Raw genomic sequence first — 22,975 nt, 5'->3', positions numbered from 1 at the left:
CTTTAGTCCCGGATTTGTAGACAGCTGCATCCTGGGGATGGGAGTCCGGTGGATATCTGTGGCTCAAGTCTATATTTTATTTTAATTTCCGTACATGTGCCAAGGGACTGGCTGCCTGTTACAAAGGGGAGCCCTACATATGCTCACAAGTCCATGCTCCGTGCAGCATGCAAGAATCCGTTTCTTGGTGGTAACGCTTCTCCGGTAGCTGTGTAGGGAGTAGAGTCCAGTGTTTAAGCTGCGGAGGCGGGGGGTTCCCTGCCTCCCATGGCTTCTGTGGCGGGGCTGGGAATGCAGCCGGACCTCCCAGGGGTGCGTCTGGCTCTCACTCTGGCAGAAATGTTGTTGAAAAGGGATCCAGGCGTTTTCTGTTGCCTGTAGCAACCTCCCCTTGTTCCAGAAGAGAAACACCAGCAGCTCCAAACAGTCTGGGGCTGCTGGGGGAAAGGCCAGGGCGAGCACGGGGCACTGGCAGGGCTGCTTCGGCTCAGCAGCACCCCGGGCTCTCAGCACGGGGCCCAGGTACGGGAGGCTGGAAACTTCCCCCCCGCAGCCTTTTAAAAGAGCGGGAGGGGCGGGCACGTTAGGCTCCCCTCGCCGCACCCAGCGAGGTACAGCCCCTGGTGGTCTGGCTTGGGGCGTTAACCCCTGGCGCCGGATCGGCCTTCTCTTGCCTCCTTTCGGCCAGGATGGCTGCCCGCGGCGAGGTGCCCTGCAGCCGCCCGCAGCCGGCTCCCAGCACCGCTTCGCCCCGGCTGCCGCCTGTGATCCAGCACCCGCTCTCCCGGCTCGGCGACCCGGGGCGCCTGGCTCTGCGCGGGTACGCGCCTTGCGGACCGCAGCCTGCAGGGGGCAGCGGCGGCACCCGGGCCCCGCCGCAGCAGCCGCCGGAGCCGCTGCCCCCCTTCCGCGGGGCTCGCTCCCTCCTGGCCGCACAGCAGCCGCAGGAGACCTCCGCCCGCGCGTCCCCGGGCCAGCCCAAGCTCCCGCTGTTCGGTAAGTGCTGGCAGGGAGGGGCCCGCGCGGGGTAGAATGACCTGGGGAGGGGGCGAGCGAGGAGCCCCCGGGCTGGCAGCGCTGCAGCGTGAGGAGAGCACACGTAACATGCATCTCTGCTGGCGGAGGATGCAGCCTGCCTGGGGGGCGTGGGGATGGGACAGAAGGGGCCGCTGAGAGGGAGGCAACATAAGCATCAGGTGTATGTGATAGATATGGGGATTCGCTAAGAATATAAGAAAGGTCAGACTGGGTCAGACCAAAGGTCCATCTTTCCCAGTATCTTCCAACAGTGGCCAGTGCCAGGTGCCCTGGAGGGAAATGAACAGAACAGGTAATCATGAAGTGCTCCATCCCCTGTCACCCATTCCCAGCTTCTGGCAAACAGAGACTAGGGACACCCTCCCTGAGACCATCCCTGGCTAATAACCACTGATGGATCTATCCTCTTATCTAGTTCTTTTTTGCAATACGCACAGCAGCTATAAGGGAAGATATAATTGAGTAAGTGTGTGTGTGAGAGAGAGACATATGAATTAACTGCCCCTATGTTGGAGGGATAGTTCCCATCCGTAAGCAAAATATTTACCAGCTCACCATCCTTTCTGTTCCCCTGTTTATGTATCAGAAGTCCTCAGCTGAGTGAGTTTGTTTGAATTTGAATGGAAATGTTTTTAATTACAATTTAAGTGCATTTTAATTGCATTTTTATTTCCAAATAGTGTTCTGGTTAGGTCTTTGTTAGGAAAGTTGTTGTATATTGGACTAGAGGATTTTTTTTTTTGAGTGCAGCAATACTATATCTATAGCAGGGGTAGGCAACCTATGGCATGTGTACCAAAGGCAGCACGAGAGCTGATTTTCAGTGGCACTCACACTGCCCAGGTCCTGGCCACCGGTCCGGGGGGCTCTGCATTTTAATTTAATTTTAAATGAAGCTTCTTAAACATTTTTAAAACCTTATTTACTTTACATACAATAGTTTAGTTATATATTATAGACTTATAGAAAGAGACCTTCTAAAAACATTAAAATGTATTACCAGCATGCAAAACCTTAAATTAGAGTGAATAAATGAAGACTTGACACACCACTTCTGAAAGGTTGCTGACCCCTGATCTATAGCATTAAGACTATTTATGTCCTCAACTATCCAAAATTTTAGCTTTCAGATGCTAGTATGTATGCCAGACCCAGACCCAGATGAACTCTCCTGTGGGCCTGGGGCTATTAGATTTTGTGGGGCCCCTGCATACAACTCTTTTTCCTGGGAGGGAGTTTGGTGCAGGGGATTAGGGTGCAGGAGGGGGTTGGGGGTCTGGGAGGGAGTTTGGGTGCAGGATGGGGATTCTGATCTGGGACAGGGGGTTGGGGTGGAGGAGGAGGTGCGAGGTGTAGGCTCTGGCCAGGAGGTGCTTACCATAGGTAGCTCCCGGCTGGTGGAACAGCAGGGCTCAGGCAGGCTGCTTGCATGCTCTGGCCCCATGCTTCTCCTGGAAGGAGCTCACTGCTAGCATGTCTCCATGCACTGCCTGCGCCTGCAAGCGTCACCCCCTGTAGCTCCCATTAGCTGGTTCCTGGTCAGTGGGTGCTGGGGGCGGGAGAAGTGTGCGGAGCTGCCTCTCCCACCCCGCCAGGGGCTGCAGAGACATGCTAGCAGCCGCCTGCTTCCAGGAGCGGCGTGGAGCCATGGCATGCAGGCAGTCTTCCTGAGTGCCCCGCTGAGCCGCGTGACTTTTAGTGGCTCCCCAGAGTTGGAGATTGCTGCCTGTGATTTATTTTTGTGGGACCTGCCTTGAGCCGGGGCCCTTGGCTGCAGCCCCTAAAGCCCCTGCCTTAATCTGGCCCTGGCCATACCACATCAGGGTTTGCTTTTAGGTGACTAAGTGAAAACTTGTTCTATGAAATGGTGAATTTTCTTAAACAGTCACAGATTTTAAGTTCTGATTCAGGTTACAGTGGTGTAAATCCAGATAATTCAGTTGATTTACTGGAGTTACATTGGGAGTGTAATTAAGAGCAGAACTTGGCCCATGATATGCATCTGTGGTCTGCAGCAAGTGTAAACTGAGGGCAGGTCTACACTAAGGGCGGGGGTCGAACTAGGGTACGCAAGTTCAGCTACGTGAATAGCGTAGCTGAATTCGAAGTACCCTAGTTCGAACTACTCACCTGTCCAGACGCCGCGGAATCAAAGTCCGTGGCTCCAAGATCGACTCCGCCACCGCCTTTTGCAGTGGTGGAGTACCGGAGTCGACCGCGGCGCTTCTGGAGTTCGAACTATCGCGTCCAGATTAGACGCGATAGTTCGAACTCCAAGAAGTCGAACTCACCGCGTCGACCCAGCTGGTAAGTGTAGACTAGCCCTTAGTATTTATTTTTGGTTTAAAGTGTTTAAGGTTTATGATGTATCCAAGGCATCATTTGTTTTGACTATCCTTTCCTTACATCGGGGTTGGCAAACTTTTTGGCCCAAGGGCTACATCTGGGTGGTGAAATCAGGGCCACCCAGAGGATTCAGGGGGCCTGGGGTCTTTGGCGGCGGTGAGTCCCCGCTCTGGCGGTAATTTGGCGGTGGTGGGTCCTTCCGCTCTGGGACCTGCCGCTGAAGTGCCCCAAAGACCCGCGGTGGGGGGCCCCCGCCGCCGAATTGCCACCAAATACCTGGCACTTAGGTGGTGGGTCCCGGAGCAGAAGGACCCCCTGCCACCGAATTGCTGCCGCAGACCCGGAGTGGATGAAACTCCGGGGGCCCGGGCCCCGCGAGAGGTTTTTTCCGGGGGCCCGGGCCCCGCGAGAGGTTTTTTCCGGGGGCCCGGGCCCCGCGAGAGGTTTTTTCCGGGGGCCCGGGCCCCGCGAGAGGTTTTTTCCGGGGGCCCGGGCGAGGCCCGGGGCAAATTGCCCTACTTGCCCCCCCTGGGCAGCCGTAAGTGAAATTGCATGCATGGCCATGAATGTAGGGCTGAGGCAGGGGGTGTGGGAGGGGGTGTGGGGTGCAGGAAGGAGCTCAGGGCAAGGGGTTGGGGCAGAGGAGGAGTGCAGGGTGTATGAGGGGGCTCAAAGCAGGGGATTGGGGTGCAGATGGGGTGCAGGGTGAAGTTGGGGCTCAGGGCAGGCGGTTGGGATGCAGGAGGAGTGTGGCAGGGGGTTGGGGTGCAGGAGAGGTGCGGGGTGCAGGAGGGGGCTCATGGTAGGCGTGCAGGGAGGGGTGTGGAAGGGGGCTCAGGGCAGGGGGTTGGGGTGCAGGGTGTGGCAGGGGGCTCAGGGCAGGGGGTTGGGGTGCAGGAGGGCTCCAGGGTGCGGGCTCCAGCCTGGCGCCTCTTACCTGGAGTGGCTCCGGGGTGGCAGTGCTGCGCAGCAGGGCTAAGACAGGTTCTCTCCCTGCCCTGGCCCCGCGCCGCTCCCGGAAGCGGCCGGCACCACATCCCTACGGCCTCTGGGGAATGGGGGGCAGAGGGCTCTGTGCGCTGTCCTCGCCTGCGAGTACCCGGCCAGTGGGAGCTGTGGGGGCGGTGCCTGCAGGCGAGGGCAGCATGCGCATCTCTCTGCTCCCCTCCACCAGGGGCCGCAGATACATGGTGCTGGCCGCTTTCGGGAGCAGTGCAGGGCCTGCAGTGCCACGGGGGTGGCCGGATCCAGCCCACAAGCCGTAGTTTGCCCACCCCTGCCTTACATGATGCACAGTTAGCAACACAAAAAAGCTAACCTTTGGCCAATTATTGATGGAAAGGGGTCATTTTGTTTTATTCCTAGCTGGATTATAAAGTGCCAACCTAGAGAGAATGTTTGGAAGTGGTGTTTTGTAAGTGATGAACACTTGGCTTTTATCTATTCTTTTTATAACTCAAATAGAAAAAGAAATGTGTTTACTGGTGTTCTGTTAAATGTGCCCCTATCTCCAGCCCAAACAAATGGGCTTTGTTGGGGCACAGTTTGAAGAACAGGAGGGGAAGTAGGGGTTGGAGATTGCCCCTCCTAACCTGTGGGCAAACTGCTGCTCCTTCAAGACCATGACTCCAGCTGGTAAGGGTTATTGTAACAGTAGCTGTCTGTCTGTAATCCGGGCCTCCATATAGTCATGGATCCTGTGACCCCTCTCTGGCCTACCCTGAAAATGCTTCTACACGCTAGACAACTGGGGTTCTCTTGTAGTAGACAGGAGTTGCAGAGGCTTCCTTGTATAGCCAATGTGCCTATAACTTCCTGTGCAGCCTCACCGTGGAGTGGAAGTGGTGCAAGAACCTACCATAGTGACCTCTTTCCACACTTTAATTGCACATTTATATAGTACGATGATGTACACTTTAACTGTACAAAATAAGACTGAAGTTCTGTCCCGAGGATTTGGTGGTGATGTCAATCCTGAGTCATTCCTGAGTTGTGTGTTAATGTCAACCATATTCGAAAGGCTGACTGAGAGCCACATTTTCAAATGGGCTTTTAAAACTCCATCTGCGAACTCTGCTTGTACATACCCACGTGCATGTGTAAAACTGCAGTTGTGTGCATAAATCAGCTAGTCACACAATTTACATGTATAAATGTTTGTATGTGCACATTAGAGACCCTTGCAACATTTGTTCCTAAATGGGCAAACTAGAGCATTCCCACTTATTTAAATAAAGAAGTGATGGTGGCCAAGAATACTAGATAATTTTTTCACACCTTAGCTCATAGAGCCGAGAAGTCCTATAGCGTATTAGAAATATCTCTTTTGAAACCAGAATTAAAACTGCTTGGATAGACATCATAAATGCATATAATAAAACATTACTGTTTCATTTTATTATATACATTTTTTTTCTAAAGTAAAAACTAAACAAATGAAATTGTAAGACCATTTTCTCAAAGTAATGTTTGATGAGCTCCTGCCAATTACAAAGCCAAGTAAGAATTCTACTTTGCAATCAATAAAAAGTAATACTTTAAATTATGTCTCCAAATAGATTGTATTTAATATTTAGGTATTCAGCAGACACTTACATTAGTACAGTCTTATGATATATAATGACATTTATTTATTGTGTGATTCATTGACTATCATGACCCAGTTTTTAAACTTGTCTGTCTAAAATGGACTGATTAATTTCAGATCCCTGGCATGCAAATATACCCTAGGTAGCCATATACTTAAGTGTTAATTTCAGTGCCCAAATGCAGAAGAGTATCCTAAATTTAGAATGTTTGAAAATTGAGTTAATAGAATACTGGCCCCATGAACTATGTATAAGTGCAGTATATGAATGAAACAAGGAATCTGACAAACTTAAATACACAAATAGTAATTGTTTCTGGAAAATACATGTAATTCATGTTCCTTCTATTTGTTCCATATTTTGTAAGTAATGTTCACCTTCCTCACAGAAGGTTAGATTCTGCCATTCTTACTCTTGCACTGAGAAGTACCTTACTTCACAAGGAGTCTCATTTGAAGTCAGTAAGATATGTGTACAGTAATGATTGTTGGCTCAGTTGTACAATGCCTACTCAAACTGAATGATGCCTTACTACATACACAGTCCCATTGATTTCAGTGGGACTATTCATGTAGTAAGGTTCTAGTCACCATAAGAGTGGCACAGTTGAGCCCTGTGTGAGTAAGGTAAAGAGGATTTTGCCATACATTGGTTATTAGAGGTTATTATGTTAAGGGTAAATATTACAGTTGTTTAAAATTGGTTGCAAAACAAAAGTGACCAAATACTATGCAAGTTCTTGTACAGTGAATGCAGCAATCATGCCCAAATGGTCCAACATAATGCATTGTCTAGAAAACATTACACTGGTTATTACTAGAGATTTAAAATGTGGAACATGTATTCCTTTTTTTTATTTCTAATCATGTTAGTCAAGATTAGGCACTTGTTTTTGAAGAAGGTAGACTCCTGAATCCATATTTAGGCACCTGAAAAATGGCCTGACTTAAAAGTGCTGTATATGTAGCAGTCCAACTTTAGGCACCCATTTGAAAAATCTTGCTGATTGTCTGTGGCTGTATATGGTCCCACCTGGTGCCTTAAAAAAAGGTGCAGGTGTATAACTTACTTACAAATATCGATAATAATTTGTGATTGATTTCAGTTTGATTGGAGAGGGGGGAAAAAGATGACTTCAGATGGTCATAGAAATGCCAGCATGGCCTTTCACAGCAAAGAACAGGGAATATGTCTGTGTGTTCTTGAGTTTGAGCCCCAAGTAATAAGATATTGACTTAGAAATATTTAAAGTTTATTTCTGAAGATTTTTCACATTTCTTATTGTATCTACATACATCTCTTTTTGACTAATTTACAGTTTTACCTAAAAACACATGAGAATACACACACACACACACTCTCTAGGCACAATCTTGCAAAGGCAAGAGAAAGCCAAAAGATAACATAATAAATATGTGTCGGGCTTTTTCTAATCTCCACAGTCCAAATTCTGGCCTCCCATTGACTTCAGTGGGTGGTATAGGCTGAAAGGGAGGGTAACATTCAGTTAAATCAGCCTACAATAGCACATAAGTGAAGTCATACTCTCAGTGCATGCAAATCAGGGTATACATGTGCAAAATTGTGCCTTTGACATTTCAATATTCTAAATGCAGCATATTGACCAATGCCTTGAGTCAAGTATGATCCCCAAAGTGACCAAATCTTGACAGGCTTAGCATAAAGTAAGGATCTAAAAGCATGGGAAAGGCCTGTTTCCAAATATCTTAGTATTGTCTTTCACAGTTATGTACATTTGTGTCGTTTTGTTGTTGGTTATACACGTTATTCTTTTGACATTCCCTTTTGGCTGAACCAATAATCTGAGCAAATGGCTTGACTGAACATGTTCTGTTGTGTTTAAGGATTACCCTCACCAAAGCAACTGAATCTAGGCTAATAAAATGGTTTATTTTTTTCAGTACTTCAGTTATTTCATTTGTGGCTGAGCTACATGAGACAGGGGAGGAGAGAGCAAGAAAAGAGTAAGGAACGTGATATAAGAACCTGAAGAGAATTGACCTGAAAAGAGCACTAGTGCTCCACTGCTGCTGCTTTGCCATCCCATTAGGAATACTCCTGTGTTGTGAATAATGTCCCCTGAATCCTATGTGCAGCATTTGAGGACAATAGTTTGTTCCACAGCTTCAGGTTTTTTTCATACATTTTTCAAAGTTTCACTTCCCTGTTTCTATTCTTTTGTGACATCTCAAATGTGGTTCGTATTTTGGTGGAAAAACTATAGAAATTGCTAGTCATTTATTTCTTCTACATCAGCTATTTGAATAATTAGATTAGCATGAATAGTCTTTGTTTTTAGGTTATTCATAGATTCATAGACTTAAGGTCAGAAGGGACCATTATGGTCATCTAGTCTGACCTCCTGCACAATGCAGGCCACAGAATTTCACCCACCCACTCCATAGGTAACAAACCCATAACCTATGTCTGAGTTATTGAAGTCCTCAAATTGTGGTTTAAAGACCTCAAGGTGCAGAGAATCCTCCAGCAAGTGACCCGTGCCCCACGCTGCAGAGGAAGGCGAAAAACCTCCAGGACCTCTGCCAATCTTCCCTGGAGGAAAATTCCTTCCCGACCCCAAATAGGGCGATCAGTTAAACCCTGAGCATGTGGGCAAGACTCACCAGCCAGCACCCAGGAAAGAATTCTCTGTAGTAACTCAGATCCTACCTCATCTAACATCCCATCACAGACCATTGGGCATATTTACCTGCTAATAATCAAAGATCAATTAATTGCCAAAATTAGGCTATCCCATCATACCATCCCCTCCACAAACTTATCAAGCTTAGTCTTGAAGCCAGATATGTCTTTTGCCCCCACTACTCACCTTGGAAGGCTGTTCCAGAACTTCACTCCTTCTTGTCCTTAAGTATAATGTACAGTAAAACATTTGATAACATGTAGCTGTTAATAATAAAATCACAACAGTGTTCAGATCTAGAACTTTTAATCCATAGACCCTTATAAAGGAGGGAAAGAATCCCTATGTGGTCACCTTTTGGTATTATTATAGTTTATAATGGATTAATTAATAAAGGCTATTATAAGCACATTATAGACATGAGTACTAAGTGTTATAGATGGTTATAAGCACATCAGTATAAGTCATTATAGATGGATACAAGCAACCTGCTGACCTGTTAGGTTCCATAACAATCTATCACCATTGATTTACCCTTTGTTAAAACATCTGTTAATAATTTATTAACTCTTTATAGACTGTTTATAAGTGAGAGCCCTATATAGAAGCAACAAAATGGAAATGAGTTGGAGAATCTGTTCAGCAATTTAGTTCTCTATACACAAATGCAAGCAATATTGGGAATAAACAAGAAGAACTGGAAGTCTTAGTGCACAAGCAACATTATGATGCAGTTGACATCTCTTGACTGGAATATTGGTATAGAGGGTATAGCTTGTTCAGGAAGGACAGGCAGCGAGAAAAGGGAGGAGTATCAGCATTGTACATGAAGAATGTATTCACTTGTTCTGTGGTCCAGAAGGATATGCAGGAGGTCAGACTAGATGATCATGATGGTCCCTTCTGACCATAAAGTCTATGAATCTGTGAGGAGGTGAGTGGCAGACCAGATGAAAGTCTCTGGGTGAAGGTAAAAGGGGAAAAAACAGGGGTGACCTCATGGTAGGTGTCTTCGACAGATCACCAAATCCAAGGGGGAGGTGGAGGAGGTATTTCTAGAACAAATAACAGAAAAATCCCAAACCAGAAAGTAATAGGGAATTTTAGTAGCTACCCAGACATCTGTTGGAAAAGTAATATGGCAAAACAAAAAATCTCCAGTTGGTTCTTGGAATGTGTGGGAACAACTTCTTGTTTCAGAAGATGGAGGAAGTAAGCAGGGGTCAGCCATCTGGGACTTGATTATGACTAACCCTGTGGAATTGTTTGCAAATATAAAGGCTGAAGGCAATTTGAGTGAAAGTGATCATAAAATGATAGATTTCATGATGCTAAGGAAAGGAAGGAGTGAAACCAGCAGAATAAGGTCAATGGACTTAAAAAAAGCAGACTTTACAAATTATCTGACTCTGTTAGGTGAGGTCCCATGGGAAGAAAATCTAAGGGAAAAAGGAGTTCAGGAGAGCTGGCTAAATATGGCTCCATCAGGAGCTCAATGACTTGAAAATCAAAAAGGAATCCTACAAAAGTGGAAACAGAGACAAATTGCTAATAACAAGTAAGAAAGTATAGCACAAGCTTGTAAGGAAAAAATCAGAAAAGCTAAGAGACAAAATGAGTTACACCTAGCAAGTAGCATAAAAGGCAATAAGAAAAGGTTCTTTAAATGCTTTAGGAGAAAGATGAAGGAAGCTAATAATGGATGACACCAAGAGAACAGAAGTATTTGAAGTCTATTTTACTTTAGTCTCCTTCACTAAAAAAGTTAATGTTGAATATTGACAACAATGGGGAAGGATCACAAGCCAGAACAGGGAAAGAATGTGTTATCCAAATATGTTTATGTTAGATGTATTCAAATTTGCAGGACCTGATGAAATTCATCCTAGAGTACTTCCAAGATTCCTTCAGCTCATTCTGTATCTGTTTGCAATTATCTCTGAAAACTCATGGAGGATGGGTGAGGACTCAAAGGATTAGCAATGGGCAAACATAGTATAGAATTATAGATATGTCAGCCTAACTTAGATATTTGGAAAGGTACTGGAACAAATTATCAAACAATCAATTTGTAAGCATGTAGAGGCTAACAGGTTGATAAATAATAACCAACATGGCTTTGTCAAGAACAAATCATGCCAAACCAACCTAATTTTCGGTTTTGACGAGATTACTGGCCTAGTGGATGGGGGAAAACAATAAACATGATATAACTTGATTTTAGTAAGGCTTTTTGGCATGTCCCACATGACATTCTCATAAGCAAACTAAGGAAATGTGGTCTAGATGCAATTACTATGAAGTGGATGCACAACTGTTTGAAAAACCATACTGAAAGCATAGTTATCAATGGTTAGCTGTTATACTGGGAAGATGTATTTAGTGGGGATCTGTCCTCAGCATGGGGAGGTAGACTAGATAACCTTTTCAGGTCCTTTTGAGCCCTCCATTTTTATCTACGATTCTATTTATTAACATACCTATAATGCAAAATGCAACACATTATCTGTAGAATATGCTTAGGGAATATAAAACCAAGAGAATAAGTGACTTGCCCAAGGCCACTTGGCAAACCAGTAGCAGAGGTGGGACTAGAACTGAGGTCTCCTGATTGCCCTTTCCAGTAGAGGTTGAGAAGCATTAATGCTATTGTAAGACCTCATCTGGAATACTGCATACTGTTATGGTTACCCTGTTCAAGAAAGATGAATTTAAGCTGGAGCAGGTATAGAGAACAGCTACAAGGATGATCAGGAGAATGGAAGGCCTATCTTATGACAGGAGACTGGAAGAGCTTGGCTTGATTAGTGTAGCAGAAAGAAGGCGAAGATGGGATATAATTGCTCTCTATAAATACATTAGGGGATAAATACTAGGGAGGATGAAAAGCTATTTAAGCTAAAGGACAGTGTTGGCACAAGAACAAATAGGTATAAACTGGCCATGAACAAATTCAGGCTGGAAACTAGAAGACTGTTCTAACCAGCAGAAGGGTGAGGTTCTGAGCCTCCCAATAGGAGCTGTGGGGCAAACAAGTTAATTAGTTTTATGAGAGAGCTGGACAAATTTATGAATGCGGTTGTCTGTCAGGGTTGCTTGTGATGGTAGGGGTCAAGGCTCAACAGCCCTGGGGCTCGCTTCCAGTTTGTATCTTATGTTCCTAAAGCTCATGCTTCAGGGGCTAGGGAGGTATTCCCCCTCCTGCTCCAATGTATTATTTCCTTCCTGTGAAGCATTGGAGATGTCCACAGCTGGAGAACTGACATTGGACATGAAGGACCAGGGCTCTGAGGTAGCACTGAGCTTTCTTTCTCTCAGATGCTTGGCTGGATGGTTCTTGATCACATGCTTAGGGTTTAACTGATTGCAATATATGGGGTCAGGAAAGAATTTTCCCTAGAGGGGTTTGCGCCTTCCTCTGCAGCGTGTGGGTGCAGGTCCCTTGTCAGGATTATCTGGGCATATCTCACTTAATCATTTCCCTGCCATTGCAGAGACCTTGGGAACTGGTACACTTCGGTACCTCCTGTTCTCTCCTTGTGGCAAATGATGTCTCCTTTGGGCTGTAATACTTTGGTGTAATTTCAGTTGTTGGGTTTAGTGTGCAGGTGCTGGGTGCTATTGGTGGCTTGTGATATACAGGAGGTCCAACTAGATAAGAACATAAGAAAGGCCGTACCGGGTCAGACCAAAGGTCCATCTAGCCCAGTATCTGTCTACCGACAGTGGCCAATGCCAGGTGCCCCTGAGGGAGTGAACCTAACAGGCAATGATCAAATGATCTCTCTCCTGCCATCCATCTCCATCCTCTGACGAACAGAGGCTAGGGACACCATTCTTACCCATCCTGGCTAATAGCCATTTATGGACTTAGCCACCATGAATTTATCCAGTCCCCTTTTAAACATTGTTATAGTCCTAGCCTTCACAACCTCCTCAGGTAAGGAGTTCCACAAGTTGACTGTGCGCTGCGTGAAGAAGAACTTCCTTTTATTTGTTTTAAACCTGCTGCCTATTAATTTCATTTGGTGACCCCTAGTTCTTATATTATGTGAATAAGTAAATAACTTTTCCTTATCCACTTTCGCAACATCACTCATGATTTTATATACCTCTATCATGTCCCCCCTTAGTCTTCTCTTTTCCAAACTGAAGAGTCCTAGCCTCTTTAATCTTTCCTCATATGGGACCTTCTCTAAACCCCTAATCATTTTAGTTGCTCTTTTCTGAACCTTTTCTAGTGCTAGAATATCTTTTTGAGGTGAGGAGACCACATCTGTACACAGTATTCGAGATGTGGGCGTACCATGGATTTATATAAGGGCAATAATATATTCTCAGTCTTATTCTCTATCCCCTTTTAATGATTCCTAACATCCTGTTTGCTTTTTGACCGCCTCTGCACACTGCGTGACATCTTCAGAGAACTATCCACGATAACTCCAAGATCTTTTCCTGACTCGTTGTAGCTAAATTAGCCCCCATCATGTTGTATGTATAGTTGGGGTTATTTTTTCCAATGTGCATTACTTTACATTTATCCACATTAAATTTCATTTGCCATTTTGTTGCCCAATCACTTAGTTTTGTGAGATCTTTTTGAAGTTCTTCACAATCTGCTTTGGTCTTAACTATCTTGAGCAGTTTAGTATCATCTGCAAACTTTGCCACCTCACTGTTTACCCCTTTCTCCAGATCATTTATGAATAAATTGAATAGGATTGGTCCTAGGACTGACCCTTGGGGAACACCACTAGTTACCCCTCTCCATTCTGAGAATTTACCATTAATTCCTACCCTTTGTTTCCTGTCCTTTAACCAGTTCTCAATCCATGAAAGGACCTTTCCTTTTATCCCATGACAGCTTAATTTACGTAAGAGCCTTTGGTGAGGGACCTTGTCAAAGGCTTTCTGGAAATCTAAGTACACTATGTCCACCGGATCCCCCTTGTCCACATGTTTGTTGACATGATCTGGTGGTCCCTCTGTGACTACTAGCTCTCTTTACCTGTATACATTGTTCATAGTTCCTGAAACGTGATTATTTTTTTTAATGACCCAGGCCAACGAGCCGACGTTGGAAACCCAGCAGCAAGCAGAGCAAGTTTTGCTAGCAGCAGGACCAGTTTACTGTCTCAGCCTGGGACACAGCTCAGGATTGAAGCTGATGAGGTATGATTTTAATCAAATACAGTCCATATAAATAAATGGGTAGAATAAAATTTGACTTAGAGGCTATATTGGTACCAAGGAAGGTTTCAGTCAGCAATCCCTGTGAACTGGCATGAAGGAAGTACACATACATCTCCTCCTTTTGCCCTGAAAACCAAGCACAGTGATAGGTTATAACTATATATCCTAACTTAAAATTGAACACTGTAGTATAAGTTAATATTTTCCACAGGAAATTCTAGCTCCAGTCCTTTAAAAAGATATGATTTTTAGAAGGTCTCTGTCAAACAGAAAAGAACAGTCAGCATAAGTCTGTATAATTCAGTTACCTAGTAACATCCTCTATAAGTATTAATTAAACTCTGAAACATTGTACACACTCCTTCACCATTATTCCAGAATGAATTTACCTATGTTGAATGGCATCCTCATGATGATGTCATTTGTGGGGAAAAACTCCCATTGAAGACAATGGAAACTTTGTCTGAATACAGACTGAGTAAAGGTTTCAGGATTGGGCTCATAGTTTTCTCAAAATGTAACTTGGCAACACATGGTTTAATGATAACACAGAAAGCAAAGGCCATATTTATTTTGGCAATGCCAATAAGGTTCACTCAGTTCAGTCGCACAACAGTACTTGAAAGCCTATATTATAGCTGAGCAGGAAAAAAAAATTGCATTTTTCTTTTCCTGCTCAAGACTCTACAGAAAGTACTTCTCCCCCCGCCCCTCCAGGTGGTTATTAAAGATGCATCATTTCTTTGTGGAACATTTATTCTTTTTTGATTTCTTATCATCTTGTCGGTGACAGTTGACATCCTCTTCTTGTACTTTAAGGAAAAAAATGAGTTAACACACACCTCTAATATGTACTTTTATTTGTATATTTACTACTGAATGTGTATCAAATTTATTTATTCTTTTTAAGCTGGAGCACATTTTGTGTGAAAAAATGAGATCTGGTGGCTATTTTACTATGAGACAACTGTTCAAAAACAATGACCCTGAGGGCAAGGGGCAGGTCAATAGGTATGTGTCTCACACAGCAGTTTGCATTGTCTGGGACCTGTTACTTAACTTTGACACATGCATGTGTATCACCAAAGGTATGAAACAAAGCCAGTGGTCTTTTCCCATATATTTAGTACCATGAAATACTTTATACTTCCTCCCAATTCCCTCACTTTTGTCTTTTATCAATGTATGGAGGTGGACTGGATCAAATCACACTATAGATATATTTCTTACTTTTATTCATTCATAGAGATGTGCTACTAATGATGCTGACCAAATTTCTGGGAAGGTATATCAGCTTCAAGCAGTATCAGCAACTTCTTCTAAGGTATGTGATCAGATAAAAGCTAAAGAAGGTAGCAAAAGATTTCCACTATTCATAACCTATAATATAAATATGGTCAAATTTTCCATTTTGACTATGGCAGACCTGGCTTTCCTGCAATAGCCCCCTCTCCCAATTTTGTTCCCTATTCAAGAAATTCATCCTTCACTTGCCAGCATAGTACGGTATTTTCAAACTGGAAACAATACGATGATGTGACTATAAAGCACAGATGTACCTTTCTAAATCACATGGTCTGAAAAATATTGTACTATAAGAGGGAGAGCGCAGTTTTGTATTTAAAAAGCAAAATTATTAAAAGTAGATTTCCTGATGCCAGTCCTGCAACTCATTCTTCTTCAGACACCTTTGGGTTGAAAAGGACTTCTAGTTGGTCATCTGTCTGTCTCCCTGAAAGTTGGATTTTATTATTCCACGCTAGCTGTGATGGATGGGTGTCAAGTTGAGCTTTCAGTACCTCCAGTGATGGTGATTCTATAAGCAACCTTGGCATCTTGTTCAATGACCTAACTGTTCTAAGAGTTCTGGCAGCTAAAATACCCTCAGGGTGTGAGAAAACTGAGTTGGATTTTTCTGTAAGTTTTTCTTAATATTTTCTCCTGGATCTTATTTTCTAAACATCTTCTTTACTCTTTTATCATTTTTTGTAAAGAAAAATCAATTGAGATGCCAGACTGAGAGCAGTAATTCAACTGGAAGCCTAACAAGCATGAAGTAAAGTGGAATAATTTCCTCAATAATTTGCTTGAATTATTCCTGCTATTGTACTATTGCTGTTTCCTTTTTAATGACTTCATCACACTTTTGGCTCCTCTTCAATGTATTACACACCATAACCTTCACAGCCTTCTCTATATTTTTACTGCCTGGTCCATAATTCCCCAGCCTATGATTTTTGCTTCACATTATTCCTCACTACGTGAGCTTCATCACAGTTATCTTTTCGAATCTCATTTTATTCTTTTGTTTTGCACCATTTGTAAATTGGTTAAGGACCCTGATGTGATTTATGACAGTAATATAATCCCTTCCCTGAGTCATAGCTTTGTACTCAGGCAAATAACCTGCATTACACTAGTGAAATAAGTTCATAGTTACTGAGAAATAATATTTGTGTGTTATATTAACGATTTCAGGCACTGTGTGTGAATTTTGTTGTCTTACATCCATTCATAGTTGTGCATATCCCATAGCACTGTAATGTCTGCTTCGCTATGGATGTAATTTCAGGTTTACTTGCAATTAGAACTGAGCAAATAATAGGGGTTAATGGTTGATTAATAATTCCCTCCACCTCTGCTATCAACCAGTGTATAAATGAGTCACAAATACATGTTTTGATTATTTGAGTAGCTCCATTTTAAAATATTTTTGGAACAAATTGATAAATTAAACAGTAATAAGTCTCCAGGACCTGATGGTATTCACCCAAGAGTTCTGAAGGAACTCAAATGTGAAATTGTGGGACTACTAACTGTCATCTGTAACCTATCACTTAAATCAGCTTCTGTGCGAAATCACTGGAGGATAGCTAATGTGACGCCAATTTTTAAAAAGGGCTCCAGACCCTGGCAACTACAGGCCAGTAAGCCTCACTTCAGTACTGGGCAAATTGGTTTGAAACGATCATAAAGAACAAAATTGTCAGACACATAGATGAACATAATTTGTTGGGAAATAGTCAACATGGTTTTTGTAAAGGGAAATCGTGACTCGCCAATCTACTAGAATTCTTTGAGGGGGTCAACAAGCATGCGAACAGAGGAGATTCAGTGGATAATAGTGTATTTATATTTTCAGAAAGCCTTTGACAAGGTTCCTCATCAAAGGCTCTTAAGCAAAATAAGTAGTCATGGGATAAGAGGGAAGGTTCTCTCATGGATTGGTAACTGGTTAAAAGATAGGAAACAAAGGGTAGGAATAAATGGTCAATTTTCAGAACGGAGAGAGGTAAATAGTGGTGTCCCCCAGGGATCTGTACTGGGCCCAGTCCTATTTAACATATTCATAAACAATCTGGAAAAAGGGGTAAACAGTGAGGTGGCAAAATTTGCAGATGATACAAAACTACTCAAGATAGTTAAGTCCCAGGCAGACTGTGAAGAGCTACAAAAGGATCTCTCAAAACTGGGTGACTGGGCAACAAAATGGCAGATGAAATTTAATATTGGTAAGTGCAAAGTAATGCATATTGGAAAACATAATCCTAATAATACATATACAGTGATGGGGTCTAAATTAGCTGTTACCACTCAAGAAAGAGATCTTGGAGTCATTGTGGATAGTTCTCTGAAAACGTCCAGTCAATGTGCAGCGGCATTCAAAAAAGTGAACAGAATGTTGGGAATCATTAAGAAAGGGATAAGACAGAAAATATCATATTGCCTCTATATAAATCCATGGTACGCCCACATCTTGAATACTGCGTGCAGATGTGGTGGCCCCATCTCAAAAAAGATATGTTGGAATTGGAAAAGGTTCAGAAAAGGGCAACAAAAAGATTAGGGTTATGGAACGGCTTCCATATGAGGAGAGATTAATAAGACTGGGACTTTTCAGCTTGGAAAAGAGGTGACTAAGGGGGGAATACGATAGAGGTCTATAAAATCATGAGTGGTATAGAGAAAGTAAATAAGGAAGTGTTATTTACTCCTTCTCATAATACAAGAACAAAGGGCCACCAAATGAAATTATAGAATCATAGAATTCAAGATCAGAAGGGACCATTATGATCATCTAGTCTGACCTCCTGCAAGATGCAGGCCACATAAGTCGATCCACCCACTCCTGAACTAATTCTCTCCCTTGACTCTGCTGCTGAATGCTCCAAATCATGATTTAAAGACTTCAAGTAGCAGATAATCCACCAGCAAGCGACCCCTGCCCCATGCTTCGGAGGAAGGCGAAAAACCTCCAGGGCCACTGCCAATCTACCCTGGAGGAAAATTCCTTCCCGACCCCAAATATGGCGATCAGCTGAACCCCGAGCATGTGGGCAAGACTCTCCAGCCAGACCCTCTGGAAAAGGCTAACAATATCCCAACATTGACCCTTTGTACTAATTACCAATGTGGCACGTTACTGACCTATTGACTAAACCCGTTATCCTATCATACCATCCCCTCCATAAACTTATCCAGCTTAATCTTAAAGTCATGGAGGTCCTTTGCCCCCACTGTTTCCCTCAGTAGGCTGTTCCAGAATTGCACTCCTCTGATGGTTAGAAACCTTCGTCTAATTTCAAGCCTAAATTTCCTGACTGACAATTTATATCCGTTTGTCCTCGTGTCCACATTAGCACTGAGCTGAAATAATTCCTCTCCTTCCCTGGTATTTATCCCTCTGATATATTTAAAGAGTGCAATCATATCTCCTCTTATCCTTCTTTTGGTTAAGGAAAACAAACCGAGCTCCTCAAGTCTCCTTTCATACGACAGGCTTTCCATTCCTCGGATCATTCTAGTGGCCCTTCTTTGTACCCGTTCCAGTTTGAATTCATCCTTCTTAAACATGGGAGACCAAAACAGCACACAATACTCCAAATGAGGTCTCACCAACGCCTTTATATAACGGGACTAGCACCTCCTTATCTCTACTAGAAATACCTCGCCTAATGCATCCCAAGACCGCATTAGCTTTTTTAACGGCCACATCACATTGCCTACTCATAGTCATCCTACGATCAACCAGGACTCCTAGGTCCTTCTCCTCCTCCGTTACTTCCAACTGGTGCGTCCCCAGCTTATAACTAAAATTCTTGTTAGTCATCCCTAAATGCATAACCTTACACTTCTCATTATTGAATTTCATCCTGTTACTAATAGTCCAGTTTACAAGGTCATCCAAATCTCCCTGGAGGATATCCCGATCCTTTTCCGAATTGGCAATACCTCCCAACTTGGTGTCATCCACAAACTTTATCAGCCCACTCCTACTTTTGGTTCCGAGGTCAGCGATAAATAGATTAAATAAAATCAGACCCAAAACCGAACCTTGAGGAACTCCACTGGTAACCCCCCTCCAACCCGACAGATCACCCTTCAATACGACCCTCTGCAGTCTCTCCTTTAACCAGCTCCTTATCCACCTCTGGATTTTCATTTTGATCCCCATCTTTTCCAATTTAACCAGTAATTCCTCATGCGGTACCGTATCAAACGCCTTACTGAAATCAAGATATATTAGATCCACCGCATTTCCCTTGTCTAAAAATCTGTTACTTTCTCAAAGGAGGAGATCAGGTTGGTTTGGCACGATCTACCTTTCATAAAACCATGCTGTAATTTGTCCCAGTTGCCATCGGCCTCAAGGTCCGTAACCACTCTCTCCTTTAAAAATTTTTCCATGACTTTGCATACTACAGATGTTAAACAGGCCTGTAGTTACCTGGGTCACTTTTTTTCCCCTTCTTGAATATAGGAACTATATTAGCTAATCTCCAGTCAAACGGTACAACCCCCGAGTTTAGAGATTTATTAAAAATCATCGCTAATGGGCTTGCAATTTCACTTGCCAATTCCCTTAATATTCTAGGATGAAGATTATCCGGGCCCCCTGATTTACTTCCGTTAAGATGTTCAAGTTTGGCTTCTACCTCAGATACCGTAATGTCTACCCCCATATCTTCATTCCCGTCAGTCCCTCTACCACTATTCCTTAGCCCTTCATTAGCCTCATTAAAGACCGAGGCAAAATATTCATTTAGATATTGTGCCATGCCAAGATTATCCGTAATCTCCACTCCGTTTAAAGTTTTAAGCGGTCCCACTTCTTCCTTCTTGGTTTTCTTCCTATTTATATGGCTAAAAAACCTTTTGCTATTGGTTTTAATCCCCTTCGCTAGGTCCATCTCCACCCGGCTCTTTGCCTTTCTCACTGCTTCCCTACACCCTCTGACCTCAATAAGGTAGGTTTCTTTGCTGATCCCTCCCATTTTCCAGTCCTTGTACACTTTCTGTTTTTTCTTAATCACCCCTCTGAGACGCTTGCTCATCCAGCTCGGTCTAAAACTGCTACCTACGAACTGTTTTCCCTTTCTCGGGATACAGGCCTCTGACAGCTCCTGCAACTTCAACCTGAAGTAACCCCAGGCGTCTTCCGCCTTTAGATCCCTAAATATGTTAGTCCAATCCACTTCCCTAACTAGTTGCCTTAATTTAGTAAAGTTAGCCCTTTTGAAATCGTAAACCTTAGTCTCAGATGCAATTTTGTTTATCCTTCCATTTATTTTGAAACGAATTAGCTCATGATCACTCGAGCCAAGGTTGTCCCCTACAACTAGTTCCTCAACGAGGTCCTGGTTACTCACCAAAATCAGATCTAAAATGGCATCCCCCCTCGTCGGTTCAGCAACTACTTGATGAAGGAATTCATCAGCTATCACGTCTAGGAAAAGCTGAGCCCTATTATTATTACTAGCATTTGTTTCCCAATCTATATCCGGGAAGTTAAAGTCTCCCGTGATCATACAGTTCCTATTAGTATTTACCTCCTTAAAAACATTAAAGAGCTCTCTATCCGTATCCAGGCTAGATCCCGGCGGTCTATAGCACACCCCAATCACTATCCCAGGGGCCGCTCTAGTAGTTTTCTTCCCCAATGTCACCATTGCCCAAACAGACTCCGTATTATCCATTGCATTGCTAGTTATTTCGTTACATTTCACCTCATTATTGACATACAATGCTACTCCCCCACCTTTACCTTTGTTTCGGTCTTTCCTAAACAGCACATACCCTTCCATACCTGTACTCCAGTCATGGCTACCGTTCCACCATGTTTCGGTTATTCCTACGATATCCAGTTTCAATTCTTGGACCAGGAGCTCCAGTTCCTCCATTTTGTTACCTAAGCTTCTTGCATTGGTGAACAAACATCCTAATTTTTGCTGTTTGGCTCCTCTCACCCTTTTCACCCAACTTGGTAGGGACACAGTACTACCAGTATGACCTGTCGGTCTAGTATCCGTCCCCCCCCCTCTTCCTTATACCTAACCCTCCCCCTCTGGCTATATCTGTTGTTATCCTGTTGTTCTCGCTCTCAATGTATAAATTTGGCGTGGAGAGTACCTGGACCTCTCCCAACCGTCTCCTTAATAGGTAGCGGGTTTAAAACAAACACAAGAAAGTATTTTTTCATGCAACACACTGTTTGCCAGAAGCTGGGATTGGGTGACAGGGCATGAATCACTTGATGATAACCTGTCTGTTCATTCCCTTTGAGGCACCTGCCATTGGCCGCTGTCGGAAGACAGGATACTGGGCTCGATGGACCTTTGGTCTGACCCAGTATGGCCATTCTTATGTTCTTATTTAAGTTTGCATTATTTAAGCACAGTATAATGCAATATGACTTGTCTGTATTTTGCAGGGAAAAGGCAAATTAAGACATGCCCGATCAAATTAGACAACTTATTTTTGTTTAACTGATCAAAAATCCATATTAAAAGTGTACAGTGGCAAACTGGATTGAAGTGGCATCTTACAAGAGTTTCATTGAATATTATAAATAGGGCACTGAAGAACATAGTGCTTGAGACCCCACCCACTGAAGTCAGTGGGAGTCTTTTATTGCTGTTGGATCAGATCCCTAGTAAAAATGTCCCTTTTAAAAGTAAGTGTAGATGCAGTAGCAACAGCAGCATTCAGAATTATTCTTGGGTGGGCCATATCAACTTGAATTTTCCTCACCCTGGTTTAGAGCCATATGGAGTTATGATCTGATCCTTCATGAATAATGGTATTCTAACAGCATTTGTATTAAGGCTGTTCTCTTACATCTACTATAGATGATCATTCTTGTTACAAACTGTACAGAAGAAAGAGTAGGAGTACTTGTGGCACCTTAGAGACTAACAAATTAAGAGTGTGTCATGATTCTGTGCAAAGGTAGGCGAGACTAGTGCAGGAGCTCAGTAGGCAGGAACACCCACTGGGGTTCAGAGTCAGTATTAGGGGCAGTAATCAGGCTGACGGGCAGAGACAGAGACCGGTCAAGGATCAGGCCAAAGGTCAGTACCTGATATCAGGATCTGTGTGGGTGTTCTGCGGTCTGAGTGGTAATTGAGGTCCAGGTCAAAGCCAAGGTCAATACCAGGAGTTCAGGAACAGAGAATGCAGTGTGGACATGGCAGCTAGCTAATGATCCACATTGTTGCCTGGACACTTCCTGGAATGCCTTCTGGGTTTATGTAGGGCAGAGAGCATGGCAGGCACCATGAGGCTACTGTCTGTTGAACTCCTTGATGTGGAACTTCCTGTGACCTGTGCAGGGAAGGGCAAGCTGATTACAGCTGCTGGGTGGCAGCTGGGATGTGCTTGCTGCCTGGCAACCTGGGGATTAGCTGCAACTTGAAGACATCTGTCAAAGAATAAAATCTTACTCTGGTGGTGGTGATGCATTTAATCATAGGGCAGTGGGAACTCCTCAGACTAGGCTGGATAGGCTCTGCATCTGCAGTTTTGAGTCATATACAATACGATCTTTTGCCAGCCAACTTTGAGAAGTCCCCAGGCTCCACTGTTGTGTTGCATGCAGCTCAGCCATAGTTAATCACTAGTTGAATGTTAATGGAGTTAATACCAACACATTTTAGTGCATTTAATGCAAGTATTAATATATATGTCATTACCACTTAATGGCTTTCTCCTTTGTATGTGAGCTGAGGTAGTGGAGGAAAGAAGTGTTGAAAGGAAGAGGTTTGGCTTGTATGGTCTGCTCCTCCATCAGTAAATGATCTATCTCTTTTATGTCACTGAAGAGAATGCAAACTGAAAACAAACATTCACAATCCTGCATTATAAC

The 22,975-nt window shown here is 43.6% G+C and overlaps 1 protein-coding gene across 17 annotated transcripts in view; it reads left to right on the top strand.

Annotated features, from left to right (window-relative positions):
* LOC120406995 (EF-hand calcium-binding domain-containing protein 6-like) overlaps nucleotides 1-22,975 on the top strand; it is a 109,864-nt gene that overhangs the window by 5,667 nt on the left and 81,222 nt on the right. For 6 of the 17 annotated variants that reach the window (XM_039542272.1, XM_039542270.1, XM_039542273.1 and 3 more), the window contains 3 exons: nucleotides 13,700-13,809; nucleotides 14,741-14,841; nucleotides 15,077-15,154. In XM_039542272.1, coding sequence (XP_039398206.1) covers nucleotides 14,765-14,841; nucleotides 15,077-15,154 — 155 coding nt within the window. In that variant the 5' untranslated portion in view covers nucleotides 13,700-13,809; nucleotides 14,741-14,764. Of the gene's footprint in view, nucleotides 1-552; nucleotides 997-1,286; nucleotides 1,331-13,699; nucleotides 13,810-14,740; nucleotides 14,842-15,076; nucleotides 15,155-22,975 lie in introns of those variants that run through there. The other 11 variants (XM_039542274.1, XM_039542265.1, XM_039542275.1 and 8 more) reach the window with 9 other exon arrangements.

Source organism: Mauremys reevesii, linkage group 5 (assembly GCF_016161935.1).
Source record: "Mauremys reevesii isolate NIE-2019 linkage group 5, ASM1616193v1, whole genome shotgun sequence".
Taxonomy (NCBI): domain Eukaryota; kingdom Metazoa; phylum Chordata; order Testudines; family Geoemydidae; genus Mauremys; species Mauremys reevesii.
This window is presented reverse-complemented; position numbering and strand designations above follow the sequence as displayed.